The sequence below is a fragment of the Rhizophagus irregularis genome, chromosome 3, assembly GCF_026210795.1.
Source record: "Rhizophagus irregularis chromosome 3, complete sequence".
In the NCBI taxonomy this organism is placed as follows: Eukaryota; Fungi; Glomeromycota; class Glomeromycetes; order Glomerales; family Glomeraceae; genus Rhizophagus; species Rhizophagus irregularis.
Genome location: NC_089431.1, coordinates 1,599,652 through 1,618,352, shown reverse-complemented (window position 1 = coordinate 1,618,352; position 18,701 = coordinate 1,599,652). Strand labels below are relative to the sequence as shown.

Here is an 18,701-nt window from a genome sequence, read left to right as displayed (position 1 = left end):
AATATTAGCATTAGACATTTTTTTTTGTTAAAAAAACTATATATATCCTTAAAAATTTGGCAGAGTTAACATCTAAATATATTTATTATACCTTAATTACGTCAAGTTTGATAACTGATTAAAAATTGTATTCATCATCCATTGATTGCGGAAGAATGACATAACAGTTTATTTAAAGGATATTTAAAATTTGATTTTCCAATTTTTTAGTATAAGTATATTTAATTATAAAATTAATTTAAACCTTTTTATAGAAATATAATAATAATATTTATAAATAAATATGAAATATCGATTCATTATTGATTAAATATATTACTAAATAAACATTATTAAATATATGGGATGATTTTATTATTAGAAAAATGTAAAATTAGAAATTTTTATTATCAAATAAATATATCATTAAATAAGTATAAATATTTTATTATTATTATTAACTATATACAGATATTCTCACTATTAAAATTAGAAAATTTTATTATTAAATAAATATATTATTAAATAAGTATAAACATTTTATTATTATTATTAACTATATATAGATATTCTCACTATTAAAATCAGATGCAGAGATTGACCTATTACTTAGGGAAATATGATTATTAGAAATATCAATTCAGAAATTCTCATTATTGAATAAATATATAAAGAAACATTATTAAATATATGTGGATGTTTTTATTATTAGAAAAATTCAAAATTAGAATTTTTTATTATTAAATAAATATATAATTAAATAAGTATATAATTTCTTATTACTATGATATTCTTATTATTAAAAAAACTATAAAAATCCTTTCTTTTAATTTTATATTTTCAAGTATTCTTGTTAAAAATAATTTTGCCTCTCAATCAACACACAGATAAAGTTCTTTAATAATGTCATCTTTTACAAGAATCCTAGTTGCAAGATTTCCTCCAAAAAGATTAACTTCGGTAACTACTAGATTGAGTGATTATATATAAATTTCTATACAGGATATTAAATATATTTTGTTAAATTTTAGCCCTCACCATTGACTAGAAATAACATTAGTATTTCATCTCATAGATTCAATGTATCTTTTGCAATTTTAATTAATAAATTTTATCTTATATATTAGTTATATAAACTGTACTAATTATAATTTGTAAAATTTTTAGTTAATACATAATGATTACTTATTTGGTACAATTAGAAGGGAGCCCTTTAGTCCTCATACTATTTTACCCAAGGTACCTTCTGTAATTTTGGTAAGCTAATTAATTATATTTTATTTATTCTTAATTTCTTGAAATTTTGTATATTAATTGTATTGATTATAATTTGTAATACTTTTAGCCACATTGTAATAGGAATTTTACATTAACTAAAAGTATCGGAGAAAATACTTTTAATTCGTTTAATATTTTTCCATCAAGTCAAGTAAGCTAATAATTATACTTTATATATTCTAATTTGTAAAATATTAGTTAGTACATAATTGATAACTTACTTGAAACAATTAAAAAGACCTTTAGTTCTCATACCAATTTGCTCAAGACGCCTTCTGTAATCTTGGTGAGCTAATCAATATTTTATATATTCTTAATTTCTTGAAATTTTTGTATATCAGATATTGATTGTAATTTTATTAATTATAATTTGTAAAATTTTTAGCCACAATGTACCAGTAATTTTAAAAGTATTGGAAAAATTTCTTTTAGTTCATTTAATGATTTTCCATCTAGTCAAGTAAGTTAATAATTATACTTTATATATTTTTATATGAATTATATTAATTATATTTTGTAAAATTTTAGCTAGTATATAATAATCACTTACTTGATGCAATTAAAATGAAGACACCTTCTGTAATCTTGGTAGGTTTAATTAATCATATTTTAATTTCTTGAAATTTTTGTATATTAATTGTATTAATTATAATTTGTAAAATACTTAGCCATATAGTCAAGTAAGCTAATTATATTATATATCTGATATTATTCGAAACTTTTTTTTAATAATAATTGTACTAATCAATTATTTGTAAAATTTTTAGTCAACACGCACTAGTATATCTGAAAGTATTGGAAAATATACTTTTAACGCGTTTAAAGAATCAAATGCAATTTTATCTCAAAAGTTCAAGTCACCTGTAATTTTGGTATTAAGCTAATTAATCATATTTTATATATTCTTAAATCCTGAAAGTTATTGTACTGTATATTAATTATAATAAATTATTATCCTTAGAACTTTCAGCAAACACGCTCAATTTATAAAGCGATCGAGAAAGGTCTATATAATTATTTTGAAAGACCAGATCAAACAGCCGCTCAATTAATTATATCACAAAATGATAAAATGATCAAATTATTTGATAAAATTTTAATAAATTCAGATATGTTGGATAAAAAATTGAACGACTGGAATAAAGAAAAAAAAGAAATTTTCGCTGATTGGGAGAAAGAAATATTATCAACTCTAATTCAGGAGATTATTGATATATTTGAAAATAAGTACCAAAAGATGTCAAATGAAATGGCTACACTTAATAGTATTATTAAAGATAAAGATAAGTTAATTACTCAAAAAGAAAATTTACTTAACGTACGCGGAACTCTGGAATTTGTAAGAGCTCAGGTAACAGAATTCTATATTATTTATTTATTTATTATTGTCTGATTTTATACGTTAATAGAATTTTTTTTTGTTTTTGTAATAGATTTTAGCGAAAAGTAAATCAATTTCATTTCATGAACCATATGATAAAGCTCTTAAATTATTATCTCAAGATAAAACTTTTATTGATACTGTAGAGCGAGCATGTCACCAAAATTTTCTTAGGTATGACGATGTTCAAAGAAGTATGGGTGGGCTTTATCATCATGCTTCAACATATTTTCATGGACATGAAAAACCTATAATTGATCAACGTATATGGTCTAAAACTGAAGTTTTCATAATCGGAGTTATATTTGATTATTATAAAATTAGCTTTGATTACTGTAATGAACAAGGAGAAATAGTTGATTATCCATATGATTTAAGATATTAGCTCTACACAAGGGTTTTTTTATAAGAGCGCTACGCGTTATTGACACCTGATATCAAAAATTCTATGAAAATAAGCAAATAAAATTTCAAACTTAAGGATCATATGATTTATTGTGTTATGATTTTTTTTACAATCAAAATAATATAGTCAAATATTACAATGTAATTAACCAAATAAATTCATAATAAATTTAGAACAAATATAAGCAAGTTACTTAGAGTTATTGGTTGATACGGCATCAATTATATCATTGTGTACTATTGAATTTGATCGATTATCTATTACAGCACTTCAGTTAGTTCAGTAACTTTTATCTTGCACACATAAAAAAGAAAAACCTTTCACCACTCCGGAATATGAAGTTTTTCGATATAGTGCTATTCTTGCAGCAAAACAAGCTTCTGATGATGCATATAAATCTCTATCCGTGATTGAAACCCAATAAGCCTTACTATCATCATGTACTACGGTAAAATTAACAGGTTTATACATATATTACATCTTAAAAATAAGTTTGTATTATATATATTGAAAATCGTATTTTGATATTTTTTTTTTTTTTTTAACGAAGTCAACTTTATTTAGAAATAAGAAAAATTACAAAAAAGGAAAAGATCTACATTATATAACATTTAGTAAAGAACACGATCGAACTAGTACTATAATATTATAGGGACTTAAGATTTTATGTTCAAAAGAACTATCTACCATCCTGCTCACCCAAATAGGTTCACTAAACTATCCGCATAACTACTACTATTCGTATGGACTTCGGTAATGTTATATAAAAACTCACCACAACTCCTTTAATTACTACTACAACATCAAAAGATAATAAAAATAATACTACGAAACACTACCGTAATCAACAATATTATAGTAATCTATTGTATTACCCCCAAAATAAATATGACTTTGAAGACTTTGTAGATTAAAGTATTTCTTATTTTTTGATTTACGCGTTTTGTCAATAAACTGCTCTTTACCAAAATGTTGTTTTTTAACATTTTTATCAATTCCCAAACCTCTATCAATTTCATTAAGTTTATTACACCTCACTTTCCAAAAAATCATAGATTTATCCAAAATTTCATTCCTAAAATTATATGACAAAATTTCAACTTTTGATTTCATAGATAATAATTGTTTAAAAAAATTAATTAACGAACAAGGAAAGAAACCTTTAATTAAATCTATGAAAGTTATGTGATCCTCTGATACTTCAAGTTTCCAAATATCATTGAGATTTTTAATATGTTCAAGAGTAATATGATTAATAGGATCTAAAATTTTATTAATTTCTAAAAGAAGCCAATTTTGTACTCCTGAAATTAAATCATCCATATCCTCTCGTCTTTCTTCACAAAACCAGATATGATTGAAATCTTCTTCATCCTCTTCACACATAGGACAAAACCTTTCTTTATATAATGAAAATAAAGTTCTTTTAATTTGTTCAATGCAAGGAAGTTCTTCAATCATCAACTGAATTTTGCGTCTTCTAATTTTTGATTCTTTGAAATCAGTGTATAATTTTTGTTTTTCTCCCAAAAAATTATTAAAAAAAATTGACCAATCTATTTCACATTTTCTATACTTATCATTTCTATTTAAATTTAAAAACCTTTCCAAATTTTTCGTATTGGTTGTTAATGTAATTAACTTTCTTAAAGATTTTTCTATAACTATGCCATTCCATTTGGGAATCCAAGGAAGATCATAAAAATTATTATAATTTAAATTAATTCCTAAATTTTGATCATTATGTGCCAAAGAAACAATATTGTCGACATAATTATTTAAAGCATCATCTGTATGAGCATTAACTTTAAATATATTAACAGATAAATTATTTTCTTTAATAATATCCATAATTATTTTCCAAAGAATGTTGTTATTACTAATTTTAAAAATTTGTCTAGTAACTAAAGTAAAATTATAAAATTTAAATTTTTCAAAATTACTAATAATGCTAGCACTATCTGTATAAACTGTTAAATTACTATTAGAAGGTGCTATTAGCAAAGTAATTAATAAAGCAAAAATTTCTGCACGTGTTGATGAAATCCAATTATTATAAGATGATATTAATTCCAAAATTTTTTGCAAGGACAAATTATAAAAAGTTGTTCCAAAAGTAGCTGATACATATTCTTTGGTAATATCTTTAATTGAACCATCTGTATACCAAACAAAATCTTTAACATTTGAATCATATAAAATTTTTCTTGAATCAAATAATTTCTGTTTATCTAATGATAAATCTATATATTTTTCAATAATATCTAAACTATTTTCATCAAAACGTAATTGATAATTATCATATGAAGAGTAATATAAAGGGTTTCGTTTAAAAAATTGATCATATCTTATAATATTTTCCATATAATTATGTTGTGCTTCCTTTAGAAGATATGCCTTATATCCCTTCCATTTAATAAGTCTTTTATATCTCACTTCATATATTTCAGTTTTCATTGATTCTATTATACATTTACCCTCTATTTGACCAATATTATATTCACAACCATTACATACTTTAATAAACAAATTAATTTCACTTGTGTTCGATATTCTTTTAAAATGTTCAAAAATATATGTAAAGGGCTTTTCTTCAATTATTTTTCCATAAATATTTTTAAAATGAAACATATTAAAAGATGTTATAATATTATTAATATGAATATTAATTGGTAAAAATTCATAACCACCCAAATTTGTCACTACATTATTATCTATATATTCCTCTTTAACATTATAATTTTTTCCATTAGTTGTAACTAAAGACTGAATTTTTTTATATATATTTGGCGTATTAACTACATTACTATTTCTATTATTACTAAGAGCAAATATCTTATTTTTTATATTCCACCATGTCAGAAGAGTTTTGTTATCAGGAGATAAAAATTGGTCCAAAAAGTATAAATTATTCATACGTAAAATTTTTATATTTTTCAAAAAACTTTCAGTTCCAACAATTTCCATAATATGACGACCCCTTCCTAATACAGTACTATTTTTCCCAATATTGTGTTTATTAAATTCTATACTAAAATTATAACTTTTCATTAATAATAAATTATTAATAATAAAATTATTTCGCAAATGTTGACCCATAAAGATTAAATCTTTATTAGAAAAAGGAAAATTAATTAAAGGATTGAAAGGTAAAAGTAGTTTATTTTGAATATCTACTAAATGAATCTCCATTATTTTTCCTAGAATTCCTTGATCATTAATTTGAATTATAAAATTATTAACCTTAGCTTGCAATTGATTATCAAAAATTGAACGAATATTATATAATAAATTCAATTCCATAATTATATTTGGTGCAGTTGAAGCTAACTTTAATTTATTTTTAAAATTTTTTCTATAAGGAACCATGATTTTTTCACAATCTTTTTCTGATAGTATTATCGTTTGTGTCTTATATTCGATACGTGGTAATATTACAGCATTAAAAATATAGGAACTAATTTTATCTGTTATGCATTTGTTCTTCAGCAGGTTATTACTTAAATTTTTGACTTCATCAAAGGCTTGTTGTTTGATAAAATTGTTATCATTATATATATTGAACCAAACACCCAAGATTCTAAGACTTTCTGTTTTTCCTTTAGGTTTGATTTTGATTTTCTGATTGCCAAATTCTAACTCTATTTTTTCATTAAAATTAAAATTCTTTTTCTTAAGTAACAATTCAGATTTTTCTTTATTTATTTGAATATCATTAAGAGTATAGAAGTCATCAGCTGTTTTTAATATTTTTTCTAATTCTTCTTTATTACCAGCTAACATATTAGTATCATCCATATATGCCATGCTGGTAATGTTTTGTTTTACTTCTACCTCTATATTTTCATATAAATTGATTTTCTTTTTTGCCTTTACACGATATCCAAAGTGTTCTTGCTGTATGGCAGTAAGAAGTGGATCATAATATATACACCACAAAAGTGGTGAGATTATTTCCCCTTGATCGATTCCAACCATTACATCATATGGATTACTTAATCCTTCTGCTGTAAATACACTATTTTTCCGTCCTAAAAATAACTCTTTTGTTAAATTAATAAAAGAACTTGGTATTTTAAGACGTTGCATTGCTTTTTCTAACATAAAAATATTAACACGATCATACGCTTTTGACATGTCTAATGATAAAATCCACAGTTCCTTATCATTCTCATTAGCATCTTGAATTATTTCATTAATAATTCTTAATGGTTCAAAAGTTGAACTGAAAGGCAATCCAGCAAATTGAAAAAGTTTAAGAATTTTGTTTTTCTGAAGAATTGTTGATAATCTTGCATTCATTATTGATACCATTAATTTCCTAGCCGTTTCCAATAAAGTTATTGGGCGTGTATTAACTAGTTGACAACCCCATGGCTTTGGTTTTGGTATAGGATAAACATTAGCATATTTCCATTCTAATGGTATCTCTTGATTATTAAAAATTAAAATAATTAATTTTCTAATAATTGCTTTAAATTCTGGAGATGTGTGTTTCAACATTTCATTACTAATACCAGTAGGTCCAGAAGCTTTATTATTAGATAATTTATTTAAAGCTTCATTCAATTCATCATTTGTAGGCTCTACTATCAAATCTTTATAAATTTTATCATTAATTTCATCTTGCGGAAAATAAAATTTTGCCCAATATTCTGATAAAATCTTAGGTTGGTTTGTTGATCCTGCAATATTTTGAAAATGATCATTTACAATATCTTTTATTTTTTCTTCATCAGTGATTAATTTATCTTCATTATTTTCTTTAATTAGAACTCTGTCTAATACAATGGATTTAATTTCACGTTCCATTACACTATTAATCATACGTTTTTGATTTTCTAATAAATCTTCACAGCGTTGGTCAATTGCTAGTTTAATTTTTTCTTCTTTGAATTGTAAAAGATCGTGATTATATAGGATTAAATAAATTTGATATAAATTTTTTATTTCTTCAAAAATTTCCTTGACACTTTTATCATCCTTAGGAATTTTATTCCAACAATAATCACTTTTTTCTCTTCCAATTTCCAATAATTTTTTTCTATATGTAATCCAATTTCTGATCACATGATTTCTTTTTCTTGAATCTTTAATTGAACGTCTGAAATTTATTAAAAATTTCATTACTTTATATGCATTAGATATTTTCATTGGGTTGACTTGACTTTTAGTTAATTTGATTTTTTCTATTGGAATACAATTTTTACTAGCTTGAACAAGACCTTTTTTGATTTTATCCCATATATGATTAATATTATTTTTATCGTTAAAATTAAATTTTAAAATTTCTGAATTTGAAATGTATTTATTAAGATCATTCTGAAATAATTCCCACTGCTCTCCATCCATTTTATCATACTTATAAACTTCTTTAAATCCTTCCTTCCGTTTGATATTAGCAATATTCCCAATCAAATCTTCTGACCATATTGAATACACTAACATTCTATGATCAGTATTAATTGTTGTTGTATTAACAATTTTGCATTCTTGTGTTTCTGAAAATAAATTTTCTGTTACCCAAATGTAATCTATTCTAGAAGGATTTTGATTTGTATTAAAAGGATAGAAAGTATTTAAGGAATGTTGTGATAAATTATCGAACATGATATAGAAAGGATCATAAAAATTTTGTTCATCTTCAATCCATTCAAAAAGTTTATGTTCTTTTTTCATTTTACGATTATTATTTTTATCATCCAGATATTTTTCATAATGAAGATTAAAATCACCAAGAAGAATAATTTCTGCATTTTGTGCTTTACTTTCTCTAACCAATTCTTTGATTTTATCAAAATAAATTTTAACTTCTTGATTAAAATTGTCTAAAGTAACTCGTCCAGATTTTCCATAATAATTAATGATTCTCATTTTTTTATTTTCACTAAAAATAAAATCAACATGTTTAATTCTTCCTTTGAAGCTATTATAATTGACTATATGCCGTGCATAATTTTTCTTAATAATAAGACCTACGCCATTTCCCCTATAAAAAAATCGTATTTTGATATTTTTTTTTTTTTTTTAACGAAGTCAACTTTATTTAGAAATAAGAAAAATTACAAAAAAGGAAAAGATCTACATTATATAACATTTAGTAAAGAACACGATCGAACTAGTACTATAATATTATTAGGGACTTAAGATTTTATGTTCAAAAGAACTATCTACCATCCTGCTCACCCAAATAGGTTCACTAAACTATCCGCATAACTACTACTATTCGTATGGACTTCGGTAATGTTATATAAAAACTCACCACAACTCCTTTAATTACTACTACAACATCAAAAGATAATAAAAATAATACTACGAAACACTACCGTAATCAACAATATTATAGTAATCTATTGTATTACCCCCAAAATAAATATGACTTTGAAGACTTTGTAGATTAAAGTATTTCTTATTTTTTGATTTACGCGTTTTGTCAATAAACTGCTCTTTACCAAAATGTTGTTTTTTAACATTTTTATCAATTCCCAAACCTCTATCAATTTCATTAAGTTTATTACACCTCACTTTCCAAAAAATCATAGATTTATCCAAAATTTCATTCCTAAAATTATATGACAAAATTTCAACTTTTGATTTCGTAGATAATAATTGTTTAAAAAAATTAATTAACGAACAAGGAAAGAAACCTTTAATTAAATCTATGAAAGTTATGTGATCCTCTGATACTTCAAGTTTCCAAATATCATTGAGATTTTTAATATGTTCAAGAGTAATATGATTAATAGGATCTAAAATTTTATTAATTTCTAAAAGAAGCCAATTTTGTACTCCTGAAATTAAATCATCCATATCCTCTCGTCTTTCTTCACAAAACCAGATATGATTGAAATCTTCTTCATCCTCTTCACACATAGGACAAAACCTTTCTTTATATAATGAAAATAAAGTTCTTTTAATTTGTTCAATGCAAGGAAGTTCTTCAATCATCAACTGAATTTTGCGTCTTCTAATTTTTGATTCTTTGAAATCAGTGTATAATTTTTGTTTTTCTCCCAAAAAATTATTAAAAAAAATTGACCAATCTATTTCACATTTTCTATACTTATCATTTCTATTTAAATTTAAAAACCTTTCCAAATTTTTCGTATTGGTTGTTAATGTAATTAACTTTCTTAAAGATTTTTCTATAACTATGCCATTCCATTTGGGAATCCAAGGAAGATCATAAAAATTATTATAATTTAAATTAATGCCTAAATTTTGATCATTATGTACCAAAGAAACAATATTGTCGACATAATTATTTAAAGAATTATCTGTATGAGCATTAACTTTAAATATATTAACAGATAAATTATTTTCTTTAATAATATCCATAATTATTTTCCAAAGAATGTTGTTATTACTAATTTTAAAAATTTGTCTAGTAACTAAAGTAAAATTATAAAATTTAAATTTTTCAAAATTACTAATAACGCTAGCACTATCTGTATAAACTGTTAAATTACTATTAGAAGGTGCTATTAGCAAAGTAATTAATAAAGCAAAAATTTCTGCACGTGTTGATGAAATCCAATTATTATAAGATGATATTAATTCCAAAATTTTTTGCAAGGACAAATTATAAAAAGTTGTTCCAAAAGTAGCTGATACATATTCTTTGGTAATATCTTTAATTGAACCATCTGTATAGCAAACAAAATCTTTAACATTTGAATCATATAAAATTTTTCTTGAATCAAATAATTTCTGTTTATCTAATGATAAATCTATATATTTTTCAATAATATCTAAACTATTTTCATCAAAACGTAATTGATAATTATCATATGAAGAGTAATATAAAGGGTTTCGTTTAAAAAATTGATCATATCTTATAATATTTTCCATATAATTATGTTGTGCTTTCTTTAGAAGATATGCCTTATATCCCTTCCATTTAATAAGTCTTTTATATCTCACTTCATATATTTCAGTTTTCATTGATTCTATTATACATTTACCCTCTATTTGACCAATATTATATTCACAACCATTACATACTTTAATAAACAAATTAATTTCACTTGTGTTCGATATTCTTTTAAAATGTTCAAAAATATATGTAAAGGGCTTTTCTTCAATTATTTTTCCATAAATATTTTCAAAATGAAACATATTAAAAGATGTTATAATATTATTAATATGAATATTAATTGGTAAAAATTCATAACCACCCAAATTTGTGACTACATTATTATCTATATATTCCTCTTTAACATTATAATTTTTTCCATTAGTTGTAACTAAAGACTGAATTTTTTTATATATATTTGGCGTATTAACTACATTACTATTTCTATTATTACTAAGAGCAAATATCTTATTTTTTATATTCCACCATGTCAGAAGAGTTTTGTTATCAGGAGATAAAAATTGGTCCAAAAAGTATAAATTATTCATACGTAAAATTTTTATATTTTTCAAAAAACTTTCAGTTCCAACAATTTCCATAATATGACGTCCCCTTCCTAATACAGTACTATTTTTCCCAATATTGTGTTTATTAAATTCTATACTAAAATTATAACTTTTCATTAATAATAAATTATTAATAATAAAATTATTTCGCAAATGTTGACCCATAAAGATTAAATCTTTATTAGAAAAAGGAAAATTAATTAAAGGATTGAAAGGTAAAAGTAGTTTATTTTGAATATCTACTAAACGAATCTCCATTATTTTTCCTAGAATTCCTTGATCATTAATTTGAATTATAAAATTATTAACCTTAGCTTGCAATTGATTATCAAAAATTGAACGAATATTATATAATAAATTCAATTCCATAATTATATTTGGTGCAGTTGAAGCTAACTTTAATTTATTTTTAAAATTTTTTCTATAAGGAACCATGATTTTTTCACAATCTTTTTCTGATAGTATTATCGTTTGTGTCCTATATTCGATACGTGGTAATATTACAGCATTAAAAATATAGGAACTAATTTTATCTGTTATGCATTTGTTCTTCAGCAGGTTATTACTTAAATTTTTGACTTCATCAAAGGCTTGTTGTTTGATAAAATTGTTATCATTATATATATTGAACCAAACACCCAAGATTCTAAGACTTTCTGTTTTTCCTTTAGGTTTGATTTTGATTTTCTGATTGCCAAATTCTAACTCTATTTTTTCATTAAAATTAAAATTCTTTTTCTTAAGTAACAATTCAGATTTTTCTTTATTTATTTGAATATCGTTAAGAGTATAGAAGTCATCAGCTGTTTTTAATATTTTTTCTAATTCTTCTTTATTGCCAGCTAACATATTAGTATCATCCATATATGCCATGCTGGTAATATTTTGTTTTACTTCTACCTCTATATTTTCATATAAATTGATTTTCTTTTTTGCCTTTACACGATATCCAAAGTGTTCTTGCTGTATGGCAGTAAGAAGTGGATCATAATATATACACCACAAAAGTGGTGAGATTATTTCCCCTTGATCGATTCCAACCATTACATCATATGGATTACTTAATCCTCCTGCTGTAAATACACTATTTTTCCGTCCTAAAAACAACTTTTTTGTTAAATTAATAAAAGAACTTGGTATTTTAAGACGTTGCATTGCTTTTTCTAACATAAAAATATTAACACGATCATACGCTTTTGACATGTCTAATGATAAAATCCACAGTTCCTTATCATTCTCATTAGCATCTTGAATTATTTCATTAATAATTCTTAATGGTTCAAAAGTTGAACTGAAAGGCAATCCAGCAAATTGTAAACCTTTAAGAATTTTGTTTTTCTGAAGAATTGTTGATAATCTTGCATTCATTATTGATACCATTAATTTCCTAGCCGTTTCCAATAAAGTTATTGGGCGTGTATTAACTAGTTGACAACCCCATGGCTTTGGTTTTGGTATAGGATAAACATTAGCATATTTCCATTCTAATGGTATCTCTTGATTATTAAAAATTAAAATAATTAATTTTCTAATAATTTCTTTAAATTCTGGAGATGTGTGTTTCAACATTTCATTACTAATACCCGTAGGTCCAGAAGCTTTATTATTAGATAATTTATTTAAAGCTTCATTCAATTCATCATTTGTAGGCTCTACCATCAAATCTTTATAAATTTTATCATTAATTTCATCTTGTGGAAAATAAAATTTTGCCTAATATTCTGATAAAATCTTAGGTTGGTTTGTTGATCCTGCAATATTTTGAAAATGATCATTTACAATATCTTTTATTTTTTCTTCATCAGTGATTAATTTATCTTCATTATTTTCTTTAATTAGAACTCTGTCTAATACAATGGATTTAATTTCACGTTCCATTACACTATTAATCATACGTTTTTGATTTTCTAATAAATCTTCACAGCGTTGGTCAATTGCTAGTTTAATTTTTTCTTCTTTGAATTGTAAAAGATCGTGATTATATAGGATTAAATAAATTTGATATAAATTTTTTATTTCTTCAAAAATTTCCTTGACACTTTTATCATCCTTAGGAATTTTATTCCAACAATAATCACTTTTTTCTCTTCCAATTTCCAATAATTTTTTTCTATATGTAATCCAATTTCTGATCACATGATTTCTTTTTCTTGAATCTTTAATTGAACGTCTGAAATTTATTAAAAATTTCATTACTTTATATGCATTAGATATTTTCATTGGGTTGACTCGACTTTTAGTTAATTTGATTTTTTCTATTGGAATACAATTTTTACTAGCTTGAACAAGACCTTTTTTGATCTTATCCCATATATGATTAATATTATTTTTATCGTTAAAATTAAATTTTAAAATTTCTGAATTTGAAATGTATTTATTAAGATCATTCTGAAATAATTCCCACTGCTCTCCATCCATTTTATCATACTTATAAACTTCTTTAAATCCTTCCTTCCGTTTGATATTAGCAATATTCCCAATCAAATCTTCTGACCATATTGAATACACTAACATTCTATGATCAGTATTAATTGTTGTTGTATTAACAATTTTGCATTCTTGTGTTTCTGAAAATAAATTTTCTGTTACCCAAATGTAATCTATTCTAGAAGGATTTTGATTTGTATTAAAAGGATAGAAAGTATTTAAGAAATGTTGTGATAAATTATCGAACATGATATAGAAAGGATCATAAAAATTTTGTTCATCTTCAATCCATTCAAAAAGTTTATGTTCTTTTTTCATTTTACGATTATTATTTTTATCATCCAGATATTTTTCATAATGAAGATTAAAATCACCAAGAAGAATAATTTCTGCATTTTGTGCTTTACTTTCTCTAACCAATTCTTTGATTTTATCAAAATAAATTTTAACTTCTTGATTAAAATTGTCTAAAGTAACTCGTCCAGATTTTCCATAATAATTAATGATTCTCATTTTTTTATTTCCACTAAAAATAAAATCAACATATATAATTCTTCCTTTGAAGCTATTATAATTGACTATATGCCGTGCATAATTTTTCTTAATAATAAGACCTACGCCATTTCCCCTATAATTAGTTTCCTCATTTGCAAAATAAGTAACATAATTATTTCTATAAAAATTAAAAGAATGTTTTGCCATTTTGTTCGATATATTAGTTTCTGATAGACCCAAAATAGTTATATTATATTCACCTAATATATCAATTAAGAATTGTTTTTTAACATCAGTTATACCTTTAATATTCAATGAAGCTATTTTAATTATATCTGATAAATTGAGTCGTTGACGTGTTTTCGGACGATAAATTTGTTGATTATTTAAATTTGAACGTGATTTTTGATTAACAGGGGAAGGATTATTATAATGTTTTTTCTTAAAAGAATGTGTTTTTTTATTGTTCATCATTAAAGATAATATTTAAAGGGTATTTAATCCTCATGGGATTCATTATTGTCAATAATTTTATCCCCTTGAAAATTATTAACGTCATTATTATTGTCAGAAGTAAAATATTCCATAATTTTTGAGATATTTTTACTCATAGTTGATAAAGCATCACCGAATCTATTAATTTCATTATTTTGTTTATTTAAACTATTTTCTATATCTGAAGATCCTGAGGCTTCAAGTTGTTCATTATCAACTCTTGATCTTTTGTTATTCTCATTTTGTAAGGCGATTGTACTTCTATCTTGATTGACTTTAATATTTTTTCCTGAACTTGTTGTAGACTTGTTTTCTTTATATTTATAAAATTCAGATTTAATACGATAGTTTTCTTGTTGGATTTTTTTGAAATCATTAGCTAATTTATTCAAATTCTCATTAAGTTGTTTAATTTGCGTGAAAATTCCTTGATCAAGTGACTTTTCATTAACGTTATTATTTCTATCACGTGAAATATTTTTATTCCAATATCTATTAATATTTCCATTATTATATTTAGAATAATTATTTGAATTATTACTTTGCTGACGTTTTTCAAATGAATTTTGTTTTGTTACATTTGCATAACTGCCTTTTTTAAACTTCTTGTTATTTTCTTGACGAAACTCCTTAAGCTTTTGCTTTCTATTCATTACACGTGGTTTAGCAGATGGTTCAATATCACACTTACTAATTAAATGATCAAAGGAACCACATCTATGGCATGATTTTTCACCTGGAGTTCCCCAATGAAGCGTTCTATTACAAAAAATAATATTTCTTTCTGCTGCAATACCTATATCTTCATCATTTTCATAATAAACTATTGCATAATTCAATGGTTTATTATTATTTGGATTACGTGGTATAAAAATATACTTAGGATTGTTAACTTCTAAAGCTTCATGTATATCATAAGCAGTTGAATTCCATGGTAATCCAGTTAATTTAACTGTATACATTGATCTTTTTTCTATTTCATCTTCTGACAAAATTTTTGGCACAATAAGTACTTGATGTTTTCCAATCCATTCTGACCATATGCCTTTGTAAAATTTTTGTAGACTTTCTTCTTTTTTATATGTAATAAAAGCTTGAATATATAAATTTCTAATTCTGGTATAAAAGCCATTTTCTTCTATTTCACCATATTTGTTAAATACAGCTCTAATTTGATAATTAGGAATTTCAATTGGAATATTTATAACTTTAATCGTTCTACAATTTCTGTCTTTAATTTCTTCTTCAGTAAAAACTTTTTTAGTTTTTTGATATGGTGTAAATTTTATTATTTCCTTAACCTTACTATTAGTACTCGACTCTGCATCTTCACCATTTTCATGTGACTGTTCATCATCAATAATATCAATTTCTAGATTAATAATTTTATCATAATCATTTTTCATGATTGGTAAAATGATAAATTCGGGTTCTTTCTTATTTAAGATAACTCCCCCGGCCAGGGTAACATTAATTCCAGCTAGTTGTTTTCTCAAATTAAACTTTTTTTGAATAATATTGTTTCCTGGAATAGAATCTTTTTTGATTTTAACTAAAATAGGTTTAGCCTTATTAAAAATTTCTGAATGATTATCACTAATTATGTCATTAGTATCACCATTTTTCTGATTATCCTTATTAAAAGATTGATCATCTGTTTGATTATCAATTTTTCCATTGTCAACGATCATTTCATCATTTTTTTCACCATCAATTGGTGCATCTAGATTTTCTGGTGTTACTTGATTATCTGTATTGGATTTTGCTGCGCCACCGCTTTCAGATGAAGAAGCAAAAGTATCTTGACTAATATCCATATCATCAGTAGTTTTTTCAGTAGATTTATGTTGCCTAAAAGACAAACGAGGTTGTTTTTTCTGTTGTTTTTGTTCAACTTGTTTTTCTTTATCTTTTCTTTTAGTTTTACGAGAACTTGCAGGTTGCCAATCCTGAATAATAGGATTGATATTGAAGACTGGTTTATGTATCGAGTCTTGAAGAGTTTGCTGTTGTCCTGGTTTGTTAACTTCTTTATCTTGTTGCTGTCTTGTACTTGACCGAGTGGCGTGGACCCTAAGTTGCGACCCTGACATCTCGAACAAGTTAAAACTTAATAAACTTACTCTTAAAATTGAACTTTTTCCTTTAAAAATTCCGCAGTAAAAATGGTCTTGAATACAAAGAAGAAGAAGTTTTTTTTTCAAAATCGTATTTTGATATTTCGCGATAGTATACTTTTAATGTGATAGTTATTGATGATCACTTTCCAAATAAATGTACTTTTTCGCTTAATTTGGTATTTGTTGTGTGATCTTCAAGTATTTTTTCAGAAATTTGGAAGTGTGCAACGCGAACTTTAGAGTTCAAATTTATGCATATGCATATTCGCAATTTCAATAGTAATACATTATTTAATGCTAATATTTCAAAAAATATTGCTATATGCAAATATTGCTTCTTTTGACATCATTAGAATAAAATCATAAATTGGGCACTTCTGTGATACTCTTATTGCTTGTTAAGTTTAATTATCAAATAATAAACTTTTGTAAAAAAAAAATTTTGTTGATCATCTTTTTTCTTTGATCATCGTCAAAGAGATAAATAAAAAAAAATTAAAAAAAAATTAAAAATGAAAAAACAATTAAATTTAATTAACATTTAATTAAATAATGAAGTTTTTACTAAAATTTATTAAATAAAAATAATATATTGTTTTAATTATTTTATCCATTACAATATAATTTTTATATTAAAAATTAAACCAATAATACTAGTGCGTTGATCATTTCAATGATCAAAACATTGAATAATAAAAAAGCTCCGAACAGTTCCAATTTTCAATTCTTTTTTAATTGGTCAGAATCGTTTTCACGTAATAACTCACCATCCAGTGGTCGTAGAAAGACGATTAAGAGCTCATTAGAATCCTCTTATCGAGAGCTTTCAAATGATGCCAAAATCATCATTTTAGCATCGATAGATGGCGAGTTATTTTGACACATTATCAAAAAAAATAAAAATTGGAACCATTTGGCCAGAAGCTTTAAACAATACGCAAAATAATATTATGTACTGATTATTGACATTTACTGAACATTATTCACTCAAGAATTGCTCATTGTATTGTTCAATACTATATTATTTTTTGTAGAATTATTTTACTTTTTATTCAATACTTATCAATTTTTAAACTTCACAAAAAATTTAATACATATTTAATCAAAGGTCATCTGATTTAACTTCAAGAAACTTTCAGTTAGTAAAGTTAATCCAAAATTAAATTTTTCATAAAATTTTATCCATTTAACTTTTATAAACCTAAATTAAATATGTGTTATATGTTCAGATAATCCAAATTTATCAGAAAATAAAAAAATTTTTTTTATTATATTCAAAAATAAAGATAATAACCAATTCTTTTTTTCAATCACTTTTCAATCACTTTTTTGTTAAAAAAAATTAATAAATATATAAAGTGGTTATTTTAAACAGTAAGTAAAAAAAAAATTATTATTCATAAGAAAAAATTATTTTTTATTTGTTTTAACTTCAGTTCCCTACTTTTTTTTATATAAAATATTAAAAATATAAGATTTTTTATTTTTTTTAAGTTAATAAGATTCTAAAATTTTTTTTTTGATAAGAAATGATAACTTTATGTTAGTTTATGCAATTAACAAGTTCATTAATATCTTGGCATTCACATATACTAATCAAATGATTTTAAACTCATTTGAAAGGTAAGAATGTACTTTATTTTAGCATTACTAGGCATGGTGATATCAACAATCAAAGATAAAAATTAAAAAAAAATAT

At 23.9% G+C, this 18,701-nt stretch overlaps 2 protein-coding genes across 2 annotated transcripts; one reads left to right on the top strand and one right to left on the bottom strand.

Moving 5' to 3' along the window:
• Window positions 1–882: 882 nt before the first annotated feature.
• Window positions 883–3,023, top strand: OCT59_020416 (uncharacterized protein; the record flags this gene model as incomplete). The annotated part of the gene is made up of 11 exons (XM_025329044.1): window positions 883–939; window positions 1,011–1,061; window positions 1,147–1,236; window positions 1,325–1,408; window positions 1,496–1,543; window positions 1,643–1,717; window positions 1,786–1,845; window positions 1,926–1,937; window positions 2,025–2,129; window positions 2,219–2,608; window positions 2,691–3,023. 11 exons carry the CDS (start codon window positions 883–885, stop codon window positions 3,021–3,023), a joined length of 1,305 nt encoding a protein of 434 aa, XP_025164256.1.
• An 11,861-nt stretch (window positions 3,024–14,884) lies between these two features.
• Window positions 14,885–16,975, bottom strand: OCT59_020415 (uncharacterized protein; the record flags this gene model as incomplete). The annotated part of the gene is made up of 1 exon (XM_066149163.1): window positions 14,885–16,975. The coding sequence occupies one exon, from the start codon at window positions 16,973–16,975 to the stop codon at window positions 14,885–14,887; it is 2,091 nt and encodes a 696-aa protein (XP_065990105.1).
• Window positions 16,976–18,701: the final 1,726 nt, after the last annotated feature.